This window comes from Paroedura picta, chromosome 6 (genome assembly GCF_049243985.1).
Source record: "Paroedura picta isolate Pp20150507F chromosome 6, Ppicta_v3.0, whole genome shotgun sequence".
Lineage (NCBI taxonomy): Eukaryota > Metazoa > Chordata > Lepidosauria > Squamata > Gekkonidae > Paroedura > Paroedura picta.
This window is the reverse complement of record NC_135374.1, coordinates 27,702,319-27,722,932: the sequence shown is the minus strand read 5'-3', so window position 1 is coordinate 27,722,932 and position 20,614 is coordinate 27,702,319. Positions and strand designations below refer to the sequence as shown.

The following is a 20,614-nucleotide window of genomic DNA, read 5'->3' as shown; positions in this document are numbered from 1 at the left end:
ATGCAGTCCCACGTGAGAACTGTGCGTGAGCAGGCCAGTCATCAGAGAGATTCTTGCAGCTAAAAGCCCTCACATGCCAGAGTTGAAAAGCTTGTTCCCGCTCAGGGACCCCACCCTCAGTTCCTCTTTTGCTGCCGAAGGAGAAGGTCATATTCATGGAGTCTCCAGTCTTTCATGTTGTGGTGGACTGCTTCCCCGGTTTGTTGAGGTGGTTTTGGCTTCTGAGTTATGATGCCTCAGAAAGCTCTTTTCAAAAAATGCACCCGTTGTGGGGCAAAAAATGATCCAAACTGATGAACATGACTTATGTCTGTTTTGTTTGGGTGGAGGGCACAGCATCCTCACGTGTAAGGCCTGCCAGCACTTCACAACCAAAAGCTTGAAGGGAGGGGGTGTCAAAACTTGGCACCATTGTGGGAGAAAGCCCTTAAAATTTCATCTTCCAAACTGGCCCCAGGAAAATTAGCGGTCACTGTGTTGTTGGAACAGCAGCCGAAAGCCAGGTGAGTGTGTTTAGGATGGGCGACTGGTGGATGCTGGAAACTTACAGAGAAATGGGGAAGTTATTTAAAAGCCCTGTAGGTTTCAATTAGATGACCCCATTCCAATTCTGATTTCATACCAAGTTCTGACACCCAGACCACCACTTCTAAAGCTCTAAACTTCTCCCTTAAAAAAATCTCAGGACTGGTCTTTTAAAAATAAATCTGTTTTCTGATTGTTCAACACAGCTGTGCAGCCTATAGAGCCCAGTTCTGAACTGAGCCCTGTGGAAAACTCCCTTGGTGAACCCTGGCATATACTTTTCTCTCCTCAACTCCCAGAATGTTCCCCTTCCACACAAGGTTTCAAAGAACATCCTCACCAAGGGGGGAACCTGCGGTGTCATCTTCAAACATGCTCCTCCAAAGCTCCGTGGTGAAGTTTGCATTTCTAGGACTGATGTCGGCAAATTCTTAACAATCAGATTTGCTAACAGGGGAAGTTTTGCAAGCCTCTCTTCCATCAGCCTTGGCATCCCTGCTGTCTTAATTAATTTGGTGTTTCTCTGGGGCTTTTTTGCAGCTGATCAAACGATAAGCAGCCTCAGGGGAAGCGAATTAGTCCGCCAAAGGGGATTGATGAAGTCTGGATGAAAACTGGTGCTGAGATGGGCATCGAATTGCCTCGTGGTGTTTGTGCTTTATTCTCTAACCGTTGTCTTCCTTTTGCCTTAGAAGAAACCGATGAAAATGTGACAGCCAAATCACTCTTCAATAGTACATCTCTCGTGAGGGAAGAAGGTTCTTCATGCGCTCGACAGCCAGCTGTGGGGACAGCTGTCAAAATAATTTGGAGCTATGTGTATGCCAGGCCTCCTCCATGGTCGGACACGTTACCTGCCATCTTTGTGATCACGCCCACCTACACCCGGCCAGTGCAGAAGGCAGAGCTTACCCGGCTGGCCAACACTTTCCTCCATGTTCAGAACCTGCATTGGGTAGTGGTGGAGGACTCGCCTCGAAGGACCAACCTAGTATCCAATCTGCTAGAGAAGGCGGGCATCAATTTTACTCACCTGAACGTGGAGACTCCAAAGAGTCTGAAAGTAGGCCTGTCCTGGATCCCATCTCACACGCCAAGGGGCACCTTGCAAAGGAATCTTGGACTTCACTGGCTGAGGGAGAACTTCCGCAATGCACCACCTCCAGAAGGGGTCGTGTACTTTGCCGATGATGACAACACCTATAGCCTAGAGCTCTTTGAAGAGGTAAGCGACTCAGGGTCACAGTCGTTGCATCTTGTTGGTCCATGATGCAGTTCATGAAGGACATGATCATCAGTGTCTATTAGATATGAGGGCTAAATGGAGCCCCTGTGTTCAGAGGCAATAGAATACCAGCTGCTGAGGGTACAATATGAGGGGCCTTCCTGCTTCTGACTGTGGGGCCTTCAGTCTGGCTAGCCAATGCTAGGAGCAGGCTGCTGGCCTAGGTGGACCTTTGGCCTGATCCAGAAGCAGTCTTTGTAAGTTGCTGTGTCTTCATAGCTGCTTTGGTCCACAACATGTTATTGGGGTAAGCAAGTAACGACACCAACCATCCATTATGACAGAGGAGATTTTAAATGAACGTTTTGTGATATCAAGAGATCTGATAGTACTTAATAGGCAGTAAGACTGCAACATATTGGGAGTGATGATGGCACTTAGATTAGCCACTCTCAAGCAGTTCGATGAACCTTCATAGACAGGCACATGAAAAGTTTGGAACATCTCCCAGACCCCTGCTGGTGAACGCCTTCATGGGACCAGGGCTGAATCTGCATGGAGCTTTTATTCCAATCCCAGGTCGATTCAGTCCCTGCCCTCTCCACTGAATGTGATTTCCATTTTGATTTTGTCTGATTTAAAATTTCCCTCTGAAACAGGCATGATTGATCCAGAGTGACCCCACCTTTTCCCTGCAATATCCTAGAGTGGATATAACCCTCAATATGTGAAAAATCGGCATGAGATTATAACCCTCTATATTTGAAAATCGGCATGCAGCTCTCTACTTGTTCCGAACTTGCTGCTGAGCCTCCATTGTACAAAAGCCCTGATTGGCCAAGGTTTCGGTTCAAAGGCTTTCTCGTTCCCAGGCTACAAGCCTGCCTTAAAGGGAAAGCCCTAACTTCTCTCAGCAGAAGCTCCAGGAGCCTTAACTTCTCTCGGTAGAGATTTGTCTCTTGGTTTTTTCTCCCTCCTCTACTGTCTCCAACCCTCTTCCCCCCCCCCCTTCAAGAAAAGAAAGGAAGAGGCTCCTGCTGCACTTGCCCCTCCCCTTCTGAGTTTCCCTAATCAAGTGCAGAACACTTTTCTGTTTCAATGGGGAGGGGGATGATAGAGGAAGAGTTCAAATCGATCTGGTTTCAGCAGGATCCACAATGGAATAAACAAAGTAAGTGCAGATTCAGCCCAGGAAAACATAATACTGAAGTGTAGTAGATGTTGTCAGGGAAAGGGCGAGATCCTAAGAGGGATCAACAGAGCAGAACAGCAGGAAGCTTTGAAAAGTGAGACAAGAGGAAGCAAGAGAAGGTCAAGCAATGAGATGCTTGTTCTGGAGAATGCTAAAAACCAGAGCTTGAGTAAACAATATAGGGGAGGGGCAGACTGCACAGTCAAGGGACTGGAAATCCTTTGTTTTCTTTCTGGCAATCAGATGCGCTACACAAAGAAGGTCTCCGTGTGGCCAGTCGCCTTTGTCGGTGGCCTCCGGTTTGAGTCCCCCAAAGTGAGTCCAGCAGGAAAAGTGGTCGGCTGGAAAACTGTCTTTGACCCTAACCGGCCCTTTGCCATCGACATGGCAGGCTTTGCCATCAGCATCAAACTGATCCTGGAGAAACCTCACGCTAGTTTCAAGCTGGACGGAGTGAAAGGAGGCTACCAAGAAACCAGTTTACTGAAAGATCTGGTGACCATGGATGGATTGGAGCCCAAAGCTGCCAACTGCACAAAGGTATCAGAGAACCTATACAGCAGTTTCTACCTGCAATTCTTCATTACCTGTCTTGTGTATTTCAGGTATAGATATAGGTAGATGTGACCTTCTGACCCTGGAACCTTTGCATCCCAAACTGCATCTAATCCTGTTAGTTTGGTTGATTGGCTACTGTGTGCAGTAGAACATGCTGATCAGAAGCTCTGGAATCTGGCACCCAAAACACTTTCTTCCCTTACCAAGGTTTTTGTGGTTACAACTTTCAGGTTATCATGCAGTCAGAGTTGGCACAGATCCTATCCACTGAAGTCTCCAGGGCAAAAAGCAGGACCACTTACATATCATTTTCACAACCTATTTAATACAATGGTTCAGAGAGAGAACTGGGGGGAGGGGAATAACAGCAGTGTTCTAAATGGTTCAGGTAAGCAAGCTAAGGCACATGCAATGAGGGAAAGGGACCCCCCCCCCCCAAAAAAAGTGGTACAAGTTCCACAGGGTACAAAGGGTTCAGCAAGTTGACTGGACCTGTATGAAAACTCTTGGCCCTGTCTCTGGATCAAAACGTAGCAGAACATAAAGATTAACATTTATTGTATCCTGAGGTTTCATGAGCCAGAGCTTCATATGATATTGATAAGGGAAATCACAGAAGGGGGGAAGAAAGAGGAGTTGGAGCAGAGAGACTTGGTGTGAATCCCATCATAAATCATTCAGGTGTACCTTGTATAAGGTACTGGAATGGATTTGCTAGTGAGGTATTAGGCAGATGTAGATAGTCTTGTAAATAGCTGTACATCTGTGGGGATCAGCTGGGTGCTAGATGTGAACAAAAACTGACCACCAAATGTTCTAAATTAAACTTAAGAGTTACAGGAGATGACTCAGTCATCTTCCACTATGCCAGTTATAAGTCCCCAAGGTAACCCCAGAGGGATATTTAACTTTTTAAGTAGGGATGAACCTCAGTTTGTTGCTGAATATGACCTCAAATGGGGTGCTGCAATAGGGTTGCTAGCTCTGGGTTGGGAAATTCCTGAAGATTTGGAGGGGGGTAACGCCTGGGGAAGGAGTTATTTGGGGAAGAGAAGGGACTCAGCAGAGTATAATGCAGCAGGGGTGGCCAAACTGTGGCTCTCCAGTTGTCCATGGACTATAATTCCCATGCTGCATGCTGGCAGGGGATTGTGGGAATTGTAGTCCATGGGCATCTGGAGAGTCACACTTTGGCCACTCTCTGCCATAGAGTCCACGCTCCAAAGCAGCTACTGATCTTGGTTGTCTGTAATAGTGGGGGATCCCCAGGTGCCACCTGGAAGCTGCAACCCACTGTTGCAACCAATCAAGCAGGGATCTCTGATGAGTGTTCTTGCACCATGTACCAGTTTTCAGACAACTATTTGTCATATATCTTTTCAAAAAAACAAAAGCAGCATAGGTAAAGGTATCCGCTGTGCAAGCACCGAGTCATGTCTGACCCTTGGGGTGATGCCCTCTAGCGTTTTCATGGCAGACTCAATACGGTTTGCCAGTGCCTTCCCCAGTCAATACCGTTTACCCCCCAGCAAGCTGGGTACTCATTTTACCCACCTTGGAAGGATGGAAGGCTGAGTCAACCCTTAGCCAGCTGCTGGGATTGAACTCCCAGCCTCATGGGCAGAGATTGACTGCATGTCTGCTGCCTTACCACTCTGCGCCACAAGAGGGGCATACACAAAAGCAGCATACACCAAAACAATTCAGTGCCCTATAATGTCTTGGGGAATCAAAGGAATAGAGTGGGAAATATAGTTCTTATCAAGAATATGAATGAATAGTAAGAAGGCTGGGGGCCTGTGAAAGTCAGAGTGGAAAATGGGGTAGTATGGAAATCCCTCCTTGCCTCCCAAAACCTTCCCCAGGAGGATTCTATATGTTCTTTGAAGATTATTCAGACTAATTCCCCCTCCTTCCTTTATCCTTAGCTGACCCTCAGCTGTTTTCAACATTCTATACCTCATGGAGCATAGGCAAGCTTTTTGGGGATGGGTGTTTGTCTTTTTCTTTTGTTTAAAACTTTTTAGTATAAAAGGCATGTTGGTTTTAAATATGTGGATGGATGAGTGCATATTTAAATAGTGGTTTCAAATGCTTGCTTTAAAATAAACTTTTCTTCTACATACCAGGCAAGTTCCACAGGTCAGTAGAAATCTTCAGCTTGTTTTTACGTGATCCAGTTTTACTGCTCTTGGGGGCCAGCATTACATAATGGGGGCCAGACACTTTATTTTCACAAGGCATGAGAAGGTGATAAGGTTCATGAGGAACTGTGACAACAGGAACTTGGAAATCCCTGTCCACAAAGCCACACTTGCAGAATTCGATAAGTTCCCAAGGGCCAAAGAAGGTGAAATTATCTTCCTTTCCTCCCTTGGCCTTTGATGTTTGGCTGTTAGGCTTGCCAGCTCTGGGTTGGGAAATACCTGGAGACCTTGGGGTGGAACTGGGAGTAGGTGGCATCTGGGGTGGGGAGGGACCTCAGTGGAGTATAATGCTATGGAATCCACCCTCCAAAGCAGCCACTTTCTCCAGGGGAACATTTTTTTTGTCTCCTGGACATGAGCAGCTCCCATCTGGGGGCCTGACATCTTTGGCTGCTCTCAATGTTCCATCCGTTATGGAGGATATTATTTTGTGGGTTCCCCCTTTTCTTTTGTTCAGTTTAGTTTGCAGAGTCATGTTTATTTCTCTACCTGGCGAGTGCTCCAGATCTTTAGAGCTCCCCCCTCCTTGGTCGGTGAGAGTCCTGTTTTGTGAGTCTTTCATCATCTGCATGGTTTACTCTGCATGCAGAGATGATTGTTTAATCATTTCTCACAAGGTTTTGCTGCATCTGCAAATTTGTTTCAAAAAACAGAATCCCAAAGCGTGCGGATGCGTAAGCATGCCCTTCCACAAAGGAGTCTCATGTTGCCAGCTGATAGGCTTGCTTTCTAAAGGTCCTTTTGCTCATGCCCCTCATCCTACCCACAGCCTTTACAGATTGCTGTCACGTACACTTGCCGATGCCTTCAGGCTCCGTTATGTGATTCTAATACGGCATGAATTTCTCTCGGTAGGTCTTGGTCTGGCACACAAGGACTGAAAGGCCAACCCTGGTTAATGAAGGCAAACGTGGATTCACAGACCCAAGGGTGGAGGTGTAGAGAACTCATCCTATGCTGTGAGTGTTTCTGTGTTGTTGATTGCTCTTGTAGTCTTGTAAGTAGCTCTACATTTATCTCGAATTTGAGATTTAGAAATTCAACCTTGAGGGCAACTTTATTAAAAGAATATAAAAGTATAAGAAGGGCACTGCAAAGTCATCCCAAAGGCCAGTGTAGTCCAGCAGTATCCTGTTTCCAACCATGGCCAGCTAGACACTTCCTGGAAGCTCCAAAACAGTGCAGGAAGCTGAGAAACTCTAGTTTGCCCCCTCGCAACTCCCTATGACAATTCAGATTCAGACAGTTCAGATACACTGCCTCTGTCATCAATTGTCATAGGGAGACCTTTCTTTAATTTGTCTCATCCCTTTTTAAAAGCCACCCAAAACAAGTAGGCATTGCTGTATCTTAAGTTCATTGGGCATTGTGTTTTTTCCAGTGCCCCAAATTGACTCTCCATTTATTTCTCCTGAGTTCTAATATCATGCTGGTGAGAAAAATTTCCATCCATTTTCTCATTGTATATAATTTTATAATCCAACTAGCTTCAAAGCCCATTCCTAAGAATGGGTCTTGAAAGGGTCCCCTGCCCTGGCCCCTGGCCAGGCAGCTTAAGGATGTTTTGGGCTGAAGCTCGCAGCTCGCAGCTGGATCAAGTGGGGCGGGCGGGAGCTGGCCAGCTCGTTAGCAGGCCCAGGACAGAGCTCCTTAGCAGGTAGTCAGCAGGCCAGGAGGCCCTCGTTAGCAGGCCCAGCCTAGCAAGCCAAGAGGCCCTTGTTAGCAGGCCCAGCCTAGCAGGCCAAGATGCCCTCGTTAGCAGGCCCTACTTAGCAGGCCAAGAGGCCCTCATTAGCAGGCACAGCCTAGCAGGCCAAGAGGCCCTCCTTAGCAGGTCTTCCACTATGACCCTTTGCCCAGGGCCCTCTCTCCTTACCTGTTGCTGGCTCCAGGCACTGAGGCGCATCTGAGAGCAAAGAGGCTAGAGTCCAGGGACAAAGGGCAGGAGCTGCAAGGGCAGGGCCAATCAGGGTGCAGCCAGCTTTGCTGGCCCTATTCCAACTTGATTGGCCTTATTCCAACTTGGACAGCCGGACACGTTCCACCCCCCAGGCTGTTTCACAAATATATAGAGGAACAATGGATAAGGATGATGTTTATTTCTGTCATTAGTCATTTTTTCCCTCAACTTAAGAAGCCTGAAACACTTTAGCCTTTACACATCTATTTTTTTAATCAGTATCTCTTTTTGAATGCTTGACCCATACATTTTCCACCTCCCAGCCTGGCTAGATTAAGCACTCTTGGTTTCTCTGGTTCATTTGGATAAATTAACTCAGGCCAAGCCATGTAGGGCTCTCCTGTCTCTCATCATTAACAATGCCTTCCCAAACAGAATTACATGCTTCTATTGAAATGAATAGGCATAGAAAGATCGAACTCTGTTTAGGGTTGCTATTCAGTGCCGCAGTCCTAAGGACACTTTCCTGGGAGTAAGCCCCATTGAAAAGAGGGGACTTCTGCACAGACCTGCTCTTCAATCAGCTTAAGAGGAAAACCTGCAACAACTATTTATTTTGTAATACCAAATGAGTGACACCAAAATGTCTTCTTGAATAATAGAAGAGCAGTAGCACCTTGGAGACCAACAAGGTTTGGGGGGTATAAACTTTTGAGTGTCAAAGCTCCCTTTGTCAGTTAATTTGGATTCTTGAACATTTTATAACCTGAAAAAAATTTGATCTCTCAAGTGTTACTGGAGCCAGAATGGTGCAGTGGTTAAGAGCAGTGACTTCTAATCCAGAGAACTGGGTTTGATTCCCCACTTTTCCACATGCAACCTGCTGGGTGGCCTTGAGCCAGTCACAGTTCTCTCAGAGCTCTCTGAGCTCCATGTACCTCAGAGGGTGTCTGTTGTGGGGAGAGGAAGGAAAGGCAATTGTAAACTGCTTTGAGAATCCTTTGAGTAGTGAAAAGTGGGGTATAAAGACAATTCTTCTCAAATCCATTTATTTTACTACAGACTAACATAGCTACCCTCTGAAATGAATTTCTTGAATCTTAGGAGAGGTTGACTGGAGAAGTGCAACTTAACCAACACTGGTGAACGATGCACGGCAATAACCCATGCACCAATTTGCAGCCCCAGTCTTGTATGCATCTGTCTTACATGTGCAGAAACCGGCTAAAGTGTTTGGAAATTCAACAGGATTGTAATGTGTCTTTCTCCCCCCTTTCTGTATACCCATTATGAAGACAGTATAATGATCCATATTAAAATAGTCTTTCCCTCTGGCCATTACATTTATAACCCACGCTTCCTCCAGGAGCTCAAGGTGCCAATCATAGTTTGCTCCTTCTCTAATTTATCCTCATAATCTGCATGCTGAGACTGCTCAGACAGAACTGTGATTGGTCCAAGGTCACCCAGCTGGCTTCCTGGGGAGGAGCAGGGAATCAAACCCAGCTCTGGAGTTTAGAGACCGCTGCTCTTAACCCCTACATCAAACTGGCTCTCTGTGCTTCTCATGCTAATGGTGAGATGGGGCTGGCATTGAAAATCTTCAGTCACCAGTGGCAACTGCATGGTGAGCCATTCTGTATTTCATAATCAACGCTTGAAGTACCTGGAGGATTTCCAAGTGACCTTTGTCTGGGGATTGTAGTGTATAAGATCCCTCCTCCGCAATGTGATGCTTGTGCAACTACAATTAAGCCCTACTTAGAAATGTTTACGGCTGTCACATAACACTGGTTGAAGTGCCCTAGAATTATTGTTTCCAAACGTCCTAGATGGGGGTTTTGAGCTAAACTCGGATAAAAGCAACCATGGTGGGATGCCTAACAGGAATGACTTTGTGTGTGGAATCAGGGCAATCCCAGGTATGTTTAATCTCTAGCCCCCTCCTATATGTTCTCTCCCACCCATAACCCCAGTTTCTGCCTTGAGACCTCCTAGAAATTAACTCTATCTCAGGATTGAGCCAATGGGCAAGACTGCGAATGCAACAATAAGGAAGATTCGATTTCCTTGAACAGTTTAGCTTGCCCAAGGGTAAGGATCGAAAACCACCCATATGCAGGTGGAAAGCAGAATTGGTCGTTTGGTCTCCAGAATCTGAGCTTTTGTATTTTATAAAGAAATGAGACATGCGGAGAAAACCTGGATTTAACTGCCTTTAAGAACTGTCAAACTCTATCAGCCTGAGCCAGACGGCAGTGCTGGGCTTGTTACCCTCAGGCTGGGCCTGAGGTGGGGAGAAGCAACTACAGATCTCAGAGGTTCCAAAATACACTGGACGTCTGTGGAGGAGCGTAACCATGTGCAGGGATTTAGTCTGCTCAGACCTCAGAAATCTAAGAGGGTTTTCTATGTAGATTTTAGGAACAGAGATTTCCGTTTCTCTTAATTCCAATGGAGCTCTCCCAAGATTCTTCCAGTGGACTGTGCGCAGTGTAGTAATATGTGCCGCTATACCCATTTTAGTTGAATGAAATAAAAGTAGACTGATACAAGATGAACTTCAGATCATCATGCTAAATGCAAGACTCCTGCTGAAAACAGCAGCTGCGTGTTTACTTTCTCTCTTTCTTCAACATACAGGAAGATTTCTGCAGCCAAGGTGTTTAGTGTTTCATGCCATTAGGGGCTGATAGTGATAGGAGAGCAGGGTGGAATTACACAATGCCAGGACATAACTAAGTCCTACTAGGCATTATGGACAAAGGAAGAAACGCAAACGAAACACAGCATTTCCTCATTTCGGTAGTGGTCCTACAATTAGATGTTGGGTCCCCGCTGAACTCCAGCTCTTCACATAATAATGGCATGATACCCATTTAGCTTGCCCAAGGGTAAGGATCGAAAACCGCCTGTATTCAGGTGGAAAGCAGAACTGGTCCTTTGTTCTCCAGAATCTACCCAGCTGAGTTTGTATCAAGAGACAGTGGTCGAACAGATGGCTAGAAGTCTACACATTATTTGGCCTGTGTTTCTTAAACCTTGTGAAATTGTGAAATGGCATATTAGTTTGATTCTTGTAGCTTTGTTTCATTTTTTGAAAGCACCAATGAATCCTTGTTTATCCAGAATCACAGAATCATAGAATTGGAAGGGCCCATAAAGGCCATCTAGTCCAACCCCCTGCTCAACGCAGGATCAGCCCAAAGCTGACATGGAATAGCACTCACATGGAATAGGAGTTTGAATGAAGGGTTCCAGAAACCCTGGTTTATTGCTCTAATCCACCCCCTTGCCCAGAAAAATCCACAGTGACCAAACCCCACCCAGATTTCATGGTGAGAATTTTGTGGTGACAGTACCCTTGCCAGGGAGGATTCTTGATAGAGCCATCCTCTGCAGCAGTCAGACAAGAGGGCTAGATGCTTGGGAGCCCTACAGCAGATCCATCTTCCAACAGCTTCAGGCAAGCTAATGGGGGAAGGAGGCACCCAAGGATGATGTCAGCTGGCAGGCCCAGTGGGCAGAAGGCAAGCGACAGCTAGAAGCACCATCTTGACCAGCTACAGAAGCAAAAGTGGAGAGCATGGGCGACCAAAGATGCAGCAACATGACGGCTGAAAGAATGAGCTCGCCTTCTCTGCAACACGAGTTGACTGGGTGTTCTGGATACTCAGGTGCTGGATAACAAAGCCCTTATGGTCATTACCTGTCCTCCATGGGGAATGAATTTTGTGGGGGAGAAAGTGGACACATGGAACGGCCTTATACGGAATCCAGCCATCAAGGTCAATACGGTCTACCCAGATGGACAGCAGCTCTCCAGGATCTTAGGCAGAGAACTTTCCTATCAACTACTACCTGATCCCTTCCACTGGAGATGATAGGGATTGAATCTGGGCCACTCCTTTGTCATCTCCACAATTTAAATGACACTAAGAAGCAACAAGAAAAAGAAAAGGAACAGCACCAAGTATTGTGTGAATCCCCTTGTCTTTTTAAAAAAGGAAAACAAGTTCCTAGCCCTTATGCCTGAAAGTTCATTATAAAGTTAACTTGAAAATATACGGTCAGCATTGTATCAATTGTCTGATGCTGAAAGGGGAGTAGCTCAATAGGATTTCCAGCGGTTTAGGAAAAGCTAAGTGGGAGGGCATGTAATTTGAATCCATGGCATCTATGGTTTTAAAAAGGGAGCAGGTAGTAGGACCTTGGAGAGACCCTGAAGAGCTGCTGCCACAGTAAATGGTATTAACTTTGTTAGGCCAATGGTCTGACTCTGAATAAGGCAGTTTCATCAGTGCACAAGGAAGGTGCCAGCTTTAATCCCTGGCACCTCCAGCCGAAGGAATCCAGGTGGCAGTTTTCTGTGCTTTGAGGCTGTAGAATTCCCACCAGTCAGAGCAGGCAGTGCTGATGAGCCAAAGGGCTGTCTTGGCATGAGGCAGCTGAATATGTTCTGTGTGGCTCCATGTCTTGATCATCATGAGTATCGGAAACAAAACCAATTATACAAAAGCACACCTGCAAACTTGATTCCATAATTCATGAAGCAAAAAGCTTTGACATCAGGGAGGCTGGTGACAGCATTTGGGTTCTCTTTCCGCAGAGGGGAATAAGCGGCGAGCACAAAAGTTTATACCCAGAATAAAAGGCTGTTGTTCTTCAAGTTGCTGCTGGACTCAAACTTTGTAGAACTGATTGCAATCTGCTTTGCAGGAGGGAGGGCAGCATGGTATAGCCTGGTCTCAGAAGCTACGCAGGGTTAGGGATTGGAAGGCAGTGTCAAACCACCCTGAAAGCCCCTCGCTGGGGTCACCGTAGAGCAGGGGTAGTCAAAATGCAGCCCTCCAGATGTCCATGGACTACAATTCCATGGTAGTCCATGGACATCTGGAGGGCCGCAGTTTGACTACCCCTGCCGTAGAGGCTTGAAATTACCTGATTCAAAGCATTAGTAAGTAATAGTCATAAGCAATGATGCAGTCCCCTTTAAAAGCAGCATCTCCCTCCCCATGGCATTACCTTGTGGTTTCAGAAGCATTTTTTCATCTTAAAAAAAACCTCTGCCCCTCACTTTGAGCTCCTCTTCTCTGGCTCTTGAGTGACCATCCCATCCTTCCAAGGACAAACTGGCTACCTACCAGCCACAAGAAGATAGGTACAGGAAAGGCATTTCCAAAAAGCCCTACTCTTGATTAGATTTTAAGGGAACAGAAACAGAAGGGAGCAAGTGCTGTTTTCTCAATCAGGGGCAAGTCACTCCACCGCTATCACCATCTGCACAATGCAGTCAGAAGCCTTTGTTTTCCCCTAATAGCTCATTTAGGAACAGGGGATGGATGTGTGCATTTTGGCTTTCTGTCTCCTGACCCAAGCAAAACACACAGCTTGCAAAGTGCCTCCAAAAAAAAAAAAAAAGTTTGATCTAGCCCTGCAACTGTCTGTATCTCTCAAAAGAGATCCACCTCACACTACAGTAACCCTGGGGCTAAAAGGACCATTTGCAAGATGCTCTTCAACTTTAGGATAAAAATACTCTTTTGTGTTTTTTGTAACCCTCAACATGCCCTCCAGAAGAATCAAAGATGAATGCCATTGCTATTTGATGATTATATAATGAGCAAAAAAGAAGGCGGGGAGGAGGGGAAATGTTCCTCTCTCCTGTTAGGCTATGCAGTCTTTGTTGTAGATCTCTTGATGCAAAATGCTTCCTGCTTCTTTGCAGGAGGCTACTGTCAGAGAACTACGCTGGGTATCTTCTGTCTTTCTTCTGAGATAGCATATCAATTGGACACACTGCATAAATAACCATCCTTCAGCATGGAAATGAAACATGTCTGTTTTCCAGGATAGAGGCAGTGCTCAAGACATTTCATTTCTGTTCAGGCTTGAAGAAATCGTATTATTAAAAGCATGGTTGTTTTCCATCCTTATTTTAATACAGTTTCTTCTGAGTACATTCAAATTGGAGGAGGAGAGGGAAATGAAGAACTGTGTTTCTACACTGCTAATTTCTTGTCCAGCAGCGGTCAAAATTAAGTCAATATATAATGTTCTCGACATTGTTAAATTTGTGGATATTTAAATCCAGGTCTTTCTACAAACCTGAAAATGTCCCAGGTTTGCAGAAAAATCCAAATTCAAACCAAAAACTCTGAGGGAGTTGTAAAAACACCAAAATAATATAAGCAGCACCTCTATATTTAAGAGACCACTGCTCTCACTGGCTGTTGCTGGGCAACAACAATAGTATTGTTGGCCTTCATGCCTTGGTTTATGACTGTAAGAGACAGGGAGAGCAGCAGAAACCCTTCCAGGGTTTACTACATAACCAGTCACTCCATGAAAGCAGTTGTGAGAAAGGCAGATATAAGCTAAATGATCACATGATTGAGTGGGGGGAATGTAGGTTGGTTGATGAAAGGAGAGAAAGAATCAAGGAAAGGTGAGGATATGCCTAGATGAGATAGAGGAAATACTGTGGGGCTTACAGGGAGAAATGAGATGTTCCTTGCAGGTCTTTGTGGATTCCCCACCACTACAGAACTGGACTTGGAAACCAGTATTGTGCATCATAAACATATTTTTCATGGGTAGAGGCAGCTGGGGAAAAGAAGGAAGAAAAGCTGAAGCCAGAGAGGCAGATAAATGTAGGTTGGCTGGTGAAGAGAGAGGAGAAAAGGAAGTTGGAAAAGACAAGAGGCTATGAGGACTTCTCAGGGAAGAGAAAGAAGAAAGAATGGGAAAGGAGGAAATGAAATAACCCCATAAGTCTTTGCGAGTCCCCAACTATATATGTAATTCTCAACACAGTCCCATCTGTGGATACTTAAACCCAAGGAATGGAGCCATAAACAGACTGGACAAGGTGTCCTATACAAAAATCTGAAAGCTAAATTAATTAAAATTGCTGTCAACCCACCCAATAAGTGAAGTAGCACCTGTTCCTTTAAGAAAAGCATGGTCTCAGTGCTGATTGTGTTACTACTGGTTAACCACAAACCAGACAAACCTTGGGTTCTGTCCCTAAAGTTCTGTTTTGGCTTATCACTCCATCTTTGCCCACTTCCCCTCCTGCCCTGGAAAAAGGACTCATCAGGGCCAGGGCAATGGCAACCACCAGACAACTTGCTCCTGTGCAAACTGTGTGACACGAAAGTGTGGCAATGCCTACTGAATCACATATTGCCACACAACTCAGATGGGCCCTACAGCAGCCTCTGTACAACTTGGGACTACTGAGCTGGAGCCAGCAATGAACATCACACAACTCACCTGACCAACTTGCCACTACAAAGCTTCTGTAACGTAGCCAGACTTTTCCCAGGGTGAGTGGAAGTTGGTCGCCAGAAGTTCACATGTCAGACTGAGAGCCTTGTTCAAATCCCCACTCTGCCATGGAGGTTTGCTGGATCCAGTCCTGGAATGGCTTGATGTGAAATCCATCAACTGATATTGGCTAAGATTATTTATGATTTGATTTGATTTGATTTCTATATGGCTTCCATATGGCTCAGGGCGGTTTACATACAACATCATAGGGGATACATGGAACGAGTCAACATACAACATAGTCAATATACAACAATAACAACCCAACAGAGGTTCTAAACAACAACTTCAGTGGTCCCAACAATAACAACATACAAGCTAAATTCCTTAGAGAGGTCAGGCTGCTTCAGGCCAAGGAGGGGATGTCAGAGGTGGGGGGGGGGGACTGTGGTCGGTCTCAGACAAATGCCTGGTGGAGGAGCTCCCTTTTGCAGGCCCTGCGGAACTCTGGGAGTTCAGGCAGGGCCCTGATCTCTTCAGGGAGCTCATTCTACCAGGTGGGGGCCGTGAAACTCATTCCAAGAGGCATTTGAACATAGTTGTCTTGAACAGCAACCCCTCCACTAATCAAGTATGAGAGATTGATTTTGTAACTGAGAAATTCAAAACAAGTTCATTACATGGTGGGTGTGTTTCGGCGTGGGGGAGTCAGTTCCAAGTAAAAAGCCAAAGATTTTGCTTGGCTAGCAACAGCCTGTTGCAAGAGCTGAAGTGGCTCTAAGCACGATCTTGGCTATAATCTAGTTGATGGGGATTCCATGGCATGGGGCACACCCCTAGATGTTCACTCCAATTTCCCTTGTGTGTTTGTTTTTCAGGTGGCACCATCTCAGTATCTCCATCACGTGCAGCACATTAAGGCAAGAATCAACATCCTAGTCGTGTCCATATCTAACAGCTTCCAAGTCCCCAAGAGCCATAAAAGAGACACAGTCAATATGGTACCCAAGTCCATTGTTTACTTTCTAGTCTGACCATTGACCGTAAATACAAGGGAAAGTGTCTTCTTCTTTCTGTGTTTTTTATTTATTTGTTGGAAAACACTTTTTAAAAAATTAGCCACAGGCTAAAAATATACCGCCTTTGGAGCGAAAGAAGAGCCAGGTCTCCACAGTAAACAGAACTCGCTTTGATAATCCTACATTCATGAATAAACATATGCAGCCCTGTTTTGTGTAGCACTGGAACATGCCCTTTTAAAAACTTAACCTCAACCATGAGATTTGGGGGTGGGGTTGCTCTGTAGTATGAACAATGGGATTTTCTATCATCTTTAGGAGGAAAAATTGCTCTCGGGATTGTTAAAAAGCTAATCCCACTTAAGGGATTCTCTGGCCAGAAGTCATGTGGTCAGCTGGTACTTGCCAGTACTAAAAATGTACATTTTACCTGCAGCCCATTATTTGGATGTGTGAAGATTGTCATCAGCTCCTTTTTGAAACTGAACTATTTTGAGCAAGGTTTCAGAAATCTCCAGTGACTTACATCTGAAGGCCAAACTTGAGCGAGAAACTAGACTCAAAGGCTCCTCCGTGTTTGCAATTCAGCAGTATTCAATCTTGATGCACTGTATTCTTTAAGTAAACCTGTCTCCCCATCACCACCAGTAATTGTTACAAGTAACCATTTCAACAAGTACAGCATGCTTCTTAGCCTTTCTTGGTGTACTGAGGAGGCATGTTGGGCAATAGCAAGGCTACATGCTTCGTGGGGGCATCTGGTTGACCACTCTCTGGAAACAAGACAGTCTTATTCAGGGTTCTAAGGGCTTGGTATACTTTTTGCTCCTTCTGGAACTGCTGGTGTGCTTGGATGGTCCATTTTGGAACATGACCCATCTGGACTGCTATGAACTCCAAATAATCAAGATATTCAGAATAAGCAAGTAATGTTCGGCAACATTGAGCCATGGCCTCCCAGTTTTTTACAGTATTCCATGTGAGAATGTCTGAAATGCACAGAAATAAGACCGGAGTTACTTGGTAAAGGAACCAGGAGAACTACCAGAAGCCCAAACTGCTGAAACTGGAGCAAGAGTTGGACGTGTGAATGCCTGGAGAGAGCATTCATACCTACTAGTAACCAGTACCTGCTCTTGTAACTGAGAAAAGGTTGTCTGGATATCAACAATGCTTAGGAAAAGGCTGGATTCAAGGCCAAATCCTGAAAAAGACTGGTGGGTTGAAAGCACAAGTATCCATCTCCGTAGTGGGCTGCATTCACACAACAAAGAGCACATCCTGGGTGTTTCCACATGTGTTGGGAGGTCTCCCAAGGGAGAAAACTGAAGGAAGACATTTTTAAGCAATTGAGCCACTCCTGCAAGTGACTATGAAACAGCAGGACAAGTATTTGTGTTTGTTGACTTATTTATAACCAGTGTCTGATCTGCCTATTCCGTTTATGTTAACCGGGTTCATCAGGCATGTTTACGGTAGAGAATTCCCCCCCCCCTCCCCATTCCTTCTTCTGAATCTCAGTAGGGAATAACAAATTTCATGCTCACTGCTGAAATGCCATATATATTTCATGCTCGCTGCATTATATTTCAAAAAACAACAACCTGGTGTCTTAAATTAGCAAAATAATTAGAAGCACAGTAATGAGGAAAGTCTGAAATCTAAAAGAGAAAATGTCTATGTGGGTGTTCAGGTTAGCAGACAGGTTTTAACAAGCTTTTCAATTCTCTTACCAGCTGCTTCTTTGAGGTAAACTGTGGAGGTCATTTCATTATAGCTCATGCCTTCAACACAATCCTGAGAATATTCTGAGGGAAATTGCCTATTCTAGTGTATCATGCCTTTCATGCAAGGAGTTCGGGGTGAGATCGACGGTTCTCCCCTCCTCTGTTTTATCCTCCAGCAGCACCGTAAGGAAGGTCGGAGTGACCGGCCGCTTGGTCAACCAATGAGCTTCCTGGCTGAACAGGAATAGGAACTAGGCCTCGGCCCGCCCCTATTAGTGTCATTATCAAATAACCTTCACTCAACTTAGTGGCAGCACTGAGGATAAAATGATGACAAGAAACATTTGAGTGTGGGGAGGGGTCGTTCCAGTGCCTTTAATAGCAACAGGACATGCGGAAATTCAAGAATGAAGGCTCCCCACACACATAATGCATAATGGAAAATGGCTTACCTTGTCAACTTTCTGCCTTGTCATGCAATCGCCCCGGGGGGTGGGGGGGGAGTGGCAGCACTAATTGGAAAAGAAAGGATTTTTGGCTTAAGAAAAGTTAGAGGAAAGATACTAAAGAATAAAAAAATAATAATAAAACAAGTAGAGGATTACAGTAATGTTTCTTGAATGGTTTGGTCTGGTCTGAACTCTCAGCACCACACCCTCGGGAGATATACGATCACAAAATCGTTCCAAGATTCAGGGAGGGTGGGATTTTTCAAACTTTATCTAAGTTGTAGTGCTTCTTAAAACCCTTGCCAGCTCAAACAATGTACGTGTAGCTTTACATTCCTTTCTGTAAAAGGAGATGCCTCCTCGGCTGCTTTCAGATAACAGCATGATAAACTTTGGTTTATAAACTGTGGTTCAGTCAAACCCCATTTACTTGTAATGTGTCAAAGAACACAGTCTCACAAGTCAGACTCTGCTGGCTGATGCCAAACTGAGATATCAAAAGTAGGATTTGTAGCTGATTTTTGTATTAATGGTGGTTTGCTGTCATGTCTGACTTCACGAATCATTGTTTATAGCACAGTGCTACTATTGCTCCACAACTGCAGAGAGGGCAATGCATTATTTACTATTTTTATCCTGTCCTTCATCCATGGAGGTCAAGGTAGTACATTGGTTTCTCCACCTGCAACAAACAGAAGAAGGTTTTTATACCCCGCTTTTCACTACCGGAGGAGTCTCATAGCAGCTTACAATCACCTTCCCTTCTTGTCTTCACAGCAGACACCCTGTGAGGTAGGTGGGGTTGAAAGAGCTCTGAGAGACTGCTCTATGACAACAGCTCTATCAGAACTGTGACTAGCTCAAGGTCACCCAGCTGGCTGCATGTGGAGGAGCAGGTAATCAAATCTGGCTCTCCAGAGTCGAGACTGCCACTCTTCACTACACCAAGTTGGCTCTCTGTGAGGTAGATCAAGTTCGGTGTGTATGACTGGTCCATGGTCATCTAGAGAACTTCATGGTACATCCTCATATGATACTTTAATCACTACAACATGCTGGCTGTCCCTGCTGGGAGACAAAAAGTTGCAAGGAGCAAACTGACAGCAGAAGCCATGATTTGATACTTGAGTTGGTATCCAGGTACTTCAACAAGCTGCAATTAGACTAAGATTGGGCACCAACCACTTAGTGCCCTGCTCCTATGTGCTCCTCAATCTGTCCAGGTCTTTGCTCCCTTCATGGGCAGAGCTTGATTCAAAACTTCCTGCAAGCCTTGAGTTCAAGCAAAACTCCCTAGACTGATGAAGCTTCAATTTGCTATGACACTGGAATGCAAGTCTTTGGTTCAGTCAAGCTCCATTTCACCGTGATGCCTGAACGACACGGCAAATTGGAGTTTGCCCCTCCCAGCCTGGGATTAAATTGAGTTACAGAAAACCTATTTGTGGACAGTAAGCGAACTCCAGTTTGCCAAGGCACCAGCCTTCAGACAAGATGGCGAAATGGTGTTTGCTCAAACCAATCAAGGTCCGTGTGCAGAAGGAGGTGCAAGGAGTGTGGGGTTCTTGCAAGCACTGTAGTAAGCTGCTCCTGTACCTGATCTCAGTTTGCTGTGACATCTGAATGAAGTCTACGATTAGCAGACTAACAAACAAACCACAGCTGAACCCGAGGTCTGCAAACAATCCAGGTGTGCAGCACAACAGACAGGAGGAAACGAAAGAAATCACAACAGCAGCCACTTTTCTCACTATGTCAGGAAATACAAAGCTATTTTCCAAATTCTGGATGCCAAGAAAACTTTGGGAACTCAGTGACTAAGTAAACGGGACGACAGTGCACAGAGAGACGGCACTGAGACCTCCCCTAGTCCATGATGCCATTTGCTGATTTGAAATAGACCCAGGAATCCACTCTTTGCCCCACAGGAGAAACTCATGCATAATCATCTGTTCCCTACATTTCCTCAACAGGTAAATAGTAGCTCTCCTGTGCCATGAAGGATTTATTTATTTATTGGCTTTTAGGCTGCCCCTCTCCAAAATGGTCTTGGGGCGGCTTACAACAATACATAAAAACAGCCCAAGTACAGAAACATATAAAACCTGAAAATTTCCTGCTAAAGTATTAAAGCTCACTATAATCGCCCCATCCATGGATTGTACCCTCAAGAGACAAAGGCACACAATGGATAGTATGTTGTCTGGGCTGGCTCAGGTTGTGCGTGAACAACCTGGGCAAAAAATTGGCCTGAGCCTTCGGGGAGGGCAGTATATAAATCTAAATAAATAAAAATAAATAAATAAATAAAAGGAGGTCCAAATAGATGGTATAGGAGCAACCCTGGGCCTCACCCAAATGCCTGAAGGAAGAGCACTATTTTACAGGCCCTTCAGCATCTCGGAAGTTCTGCAGGGGCCCGGGTCTCCACCACCAGCTCATTCCACCAGGCTGGAGCCCGGGGAAAATAGCTCCGGCTCTGGTTGAAGTCAGTGGCACTTCATTGGGGCCAGGAATCACCAGCAAGTAGGAATTTG

The 20,614-nt window shown here is 45.3% G+C and overlaps 1 protein-coding gene across 9 annotated transcripts in view; it reads left to right on the top strand.

Annotated features, from left to right (window-relative positions):
• LOC143839631 (galactosylgalactosylxylosylprotein 3-beta-glucuronosyltransferase 1-like) overlaps positions 1 to 18,234 on the top strand; it is a 70,106-nt gene extending 51,872 nt beyond the window's left edge. For 8 of the 9 annotated variants that reach the window (XM_077341916.1, XM_077341915.1, XM_077341908.1 and 5 more), the window contains 4 exons: positions 1,218 to 1,750; positions 3,186 to 3,482; positions 6,563 to 6,666; positions 15,761 to 18,234. In XM_077341916.1, coding sequence (XP_077198031.1) covers positions 1,218 to 1,750; positions 3,186 to 3,482; positions 6,563 to 6,649 — 917 coding nt within the window. In that variant the 3' untranslated portion in view covers positions 6,650 to 6,666; positions 15,761 to 18,234. The remainder of the gene's footprint in view (positions 1 to 1,217; positions 1,751 to 3,185; positions 3,483 to 6,562; positions 6,667 to 15,760) is intronic. The other variant, XM_077341913.1, reaches the window with a different exon arrangement.
• Positions 18,235 to 20,614: the final 2,380 nt, after the last annotated feature.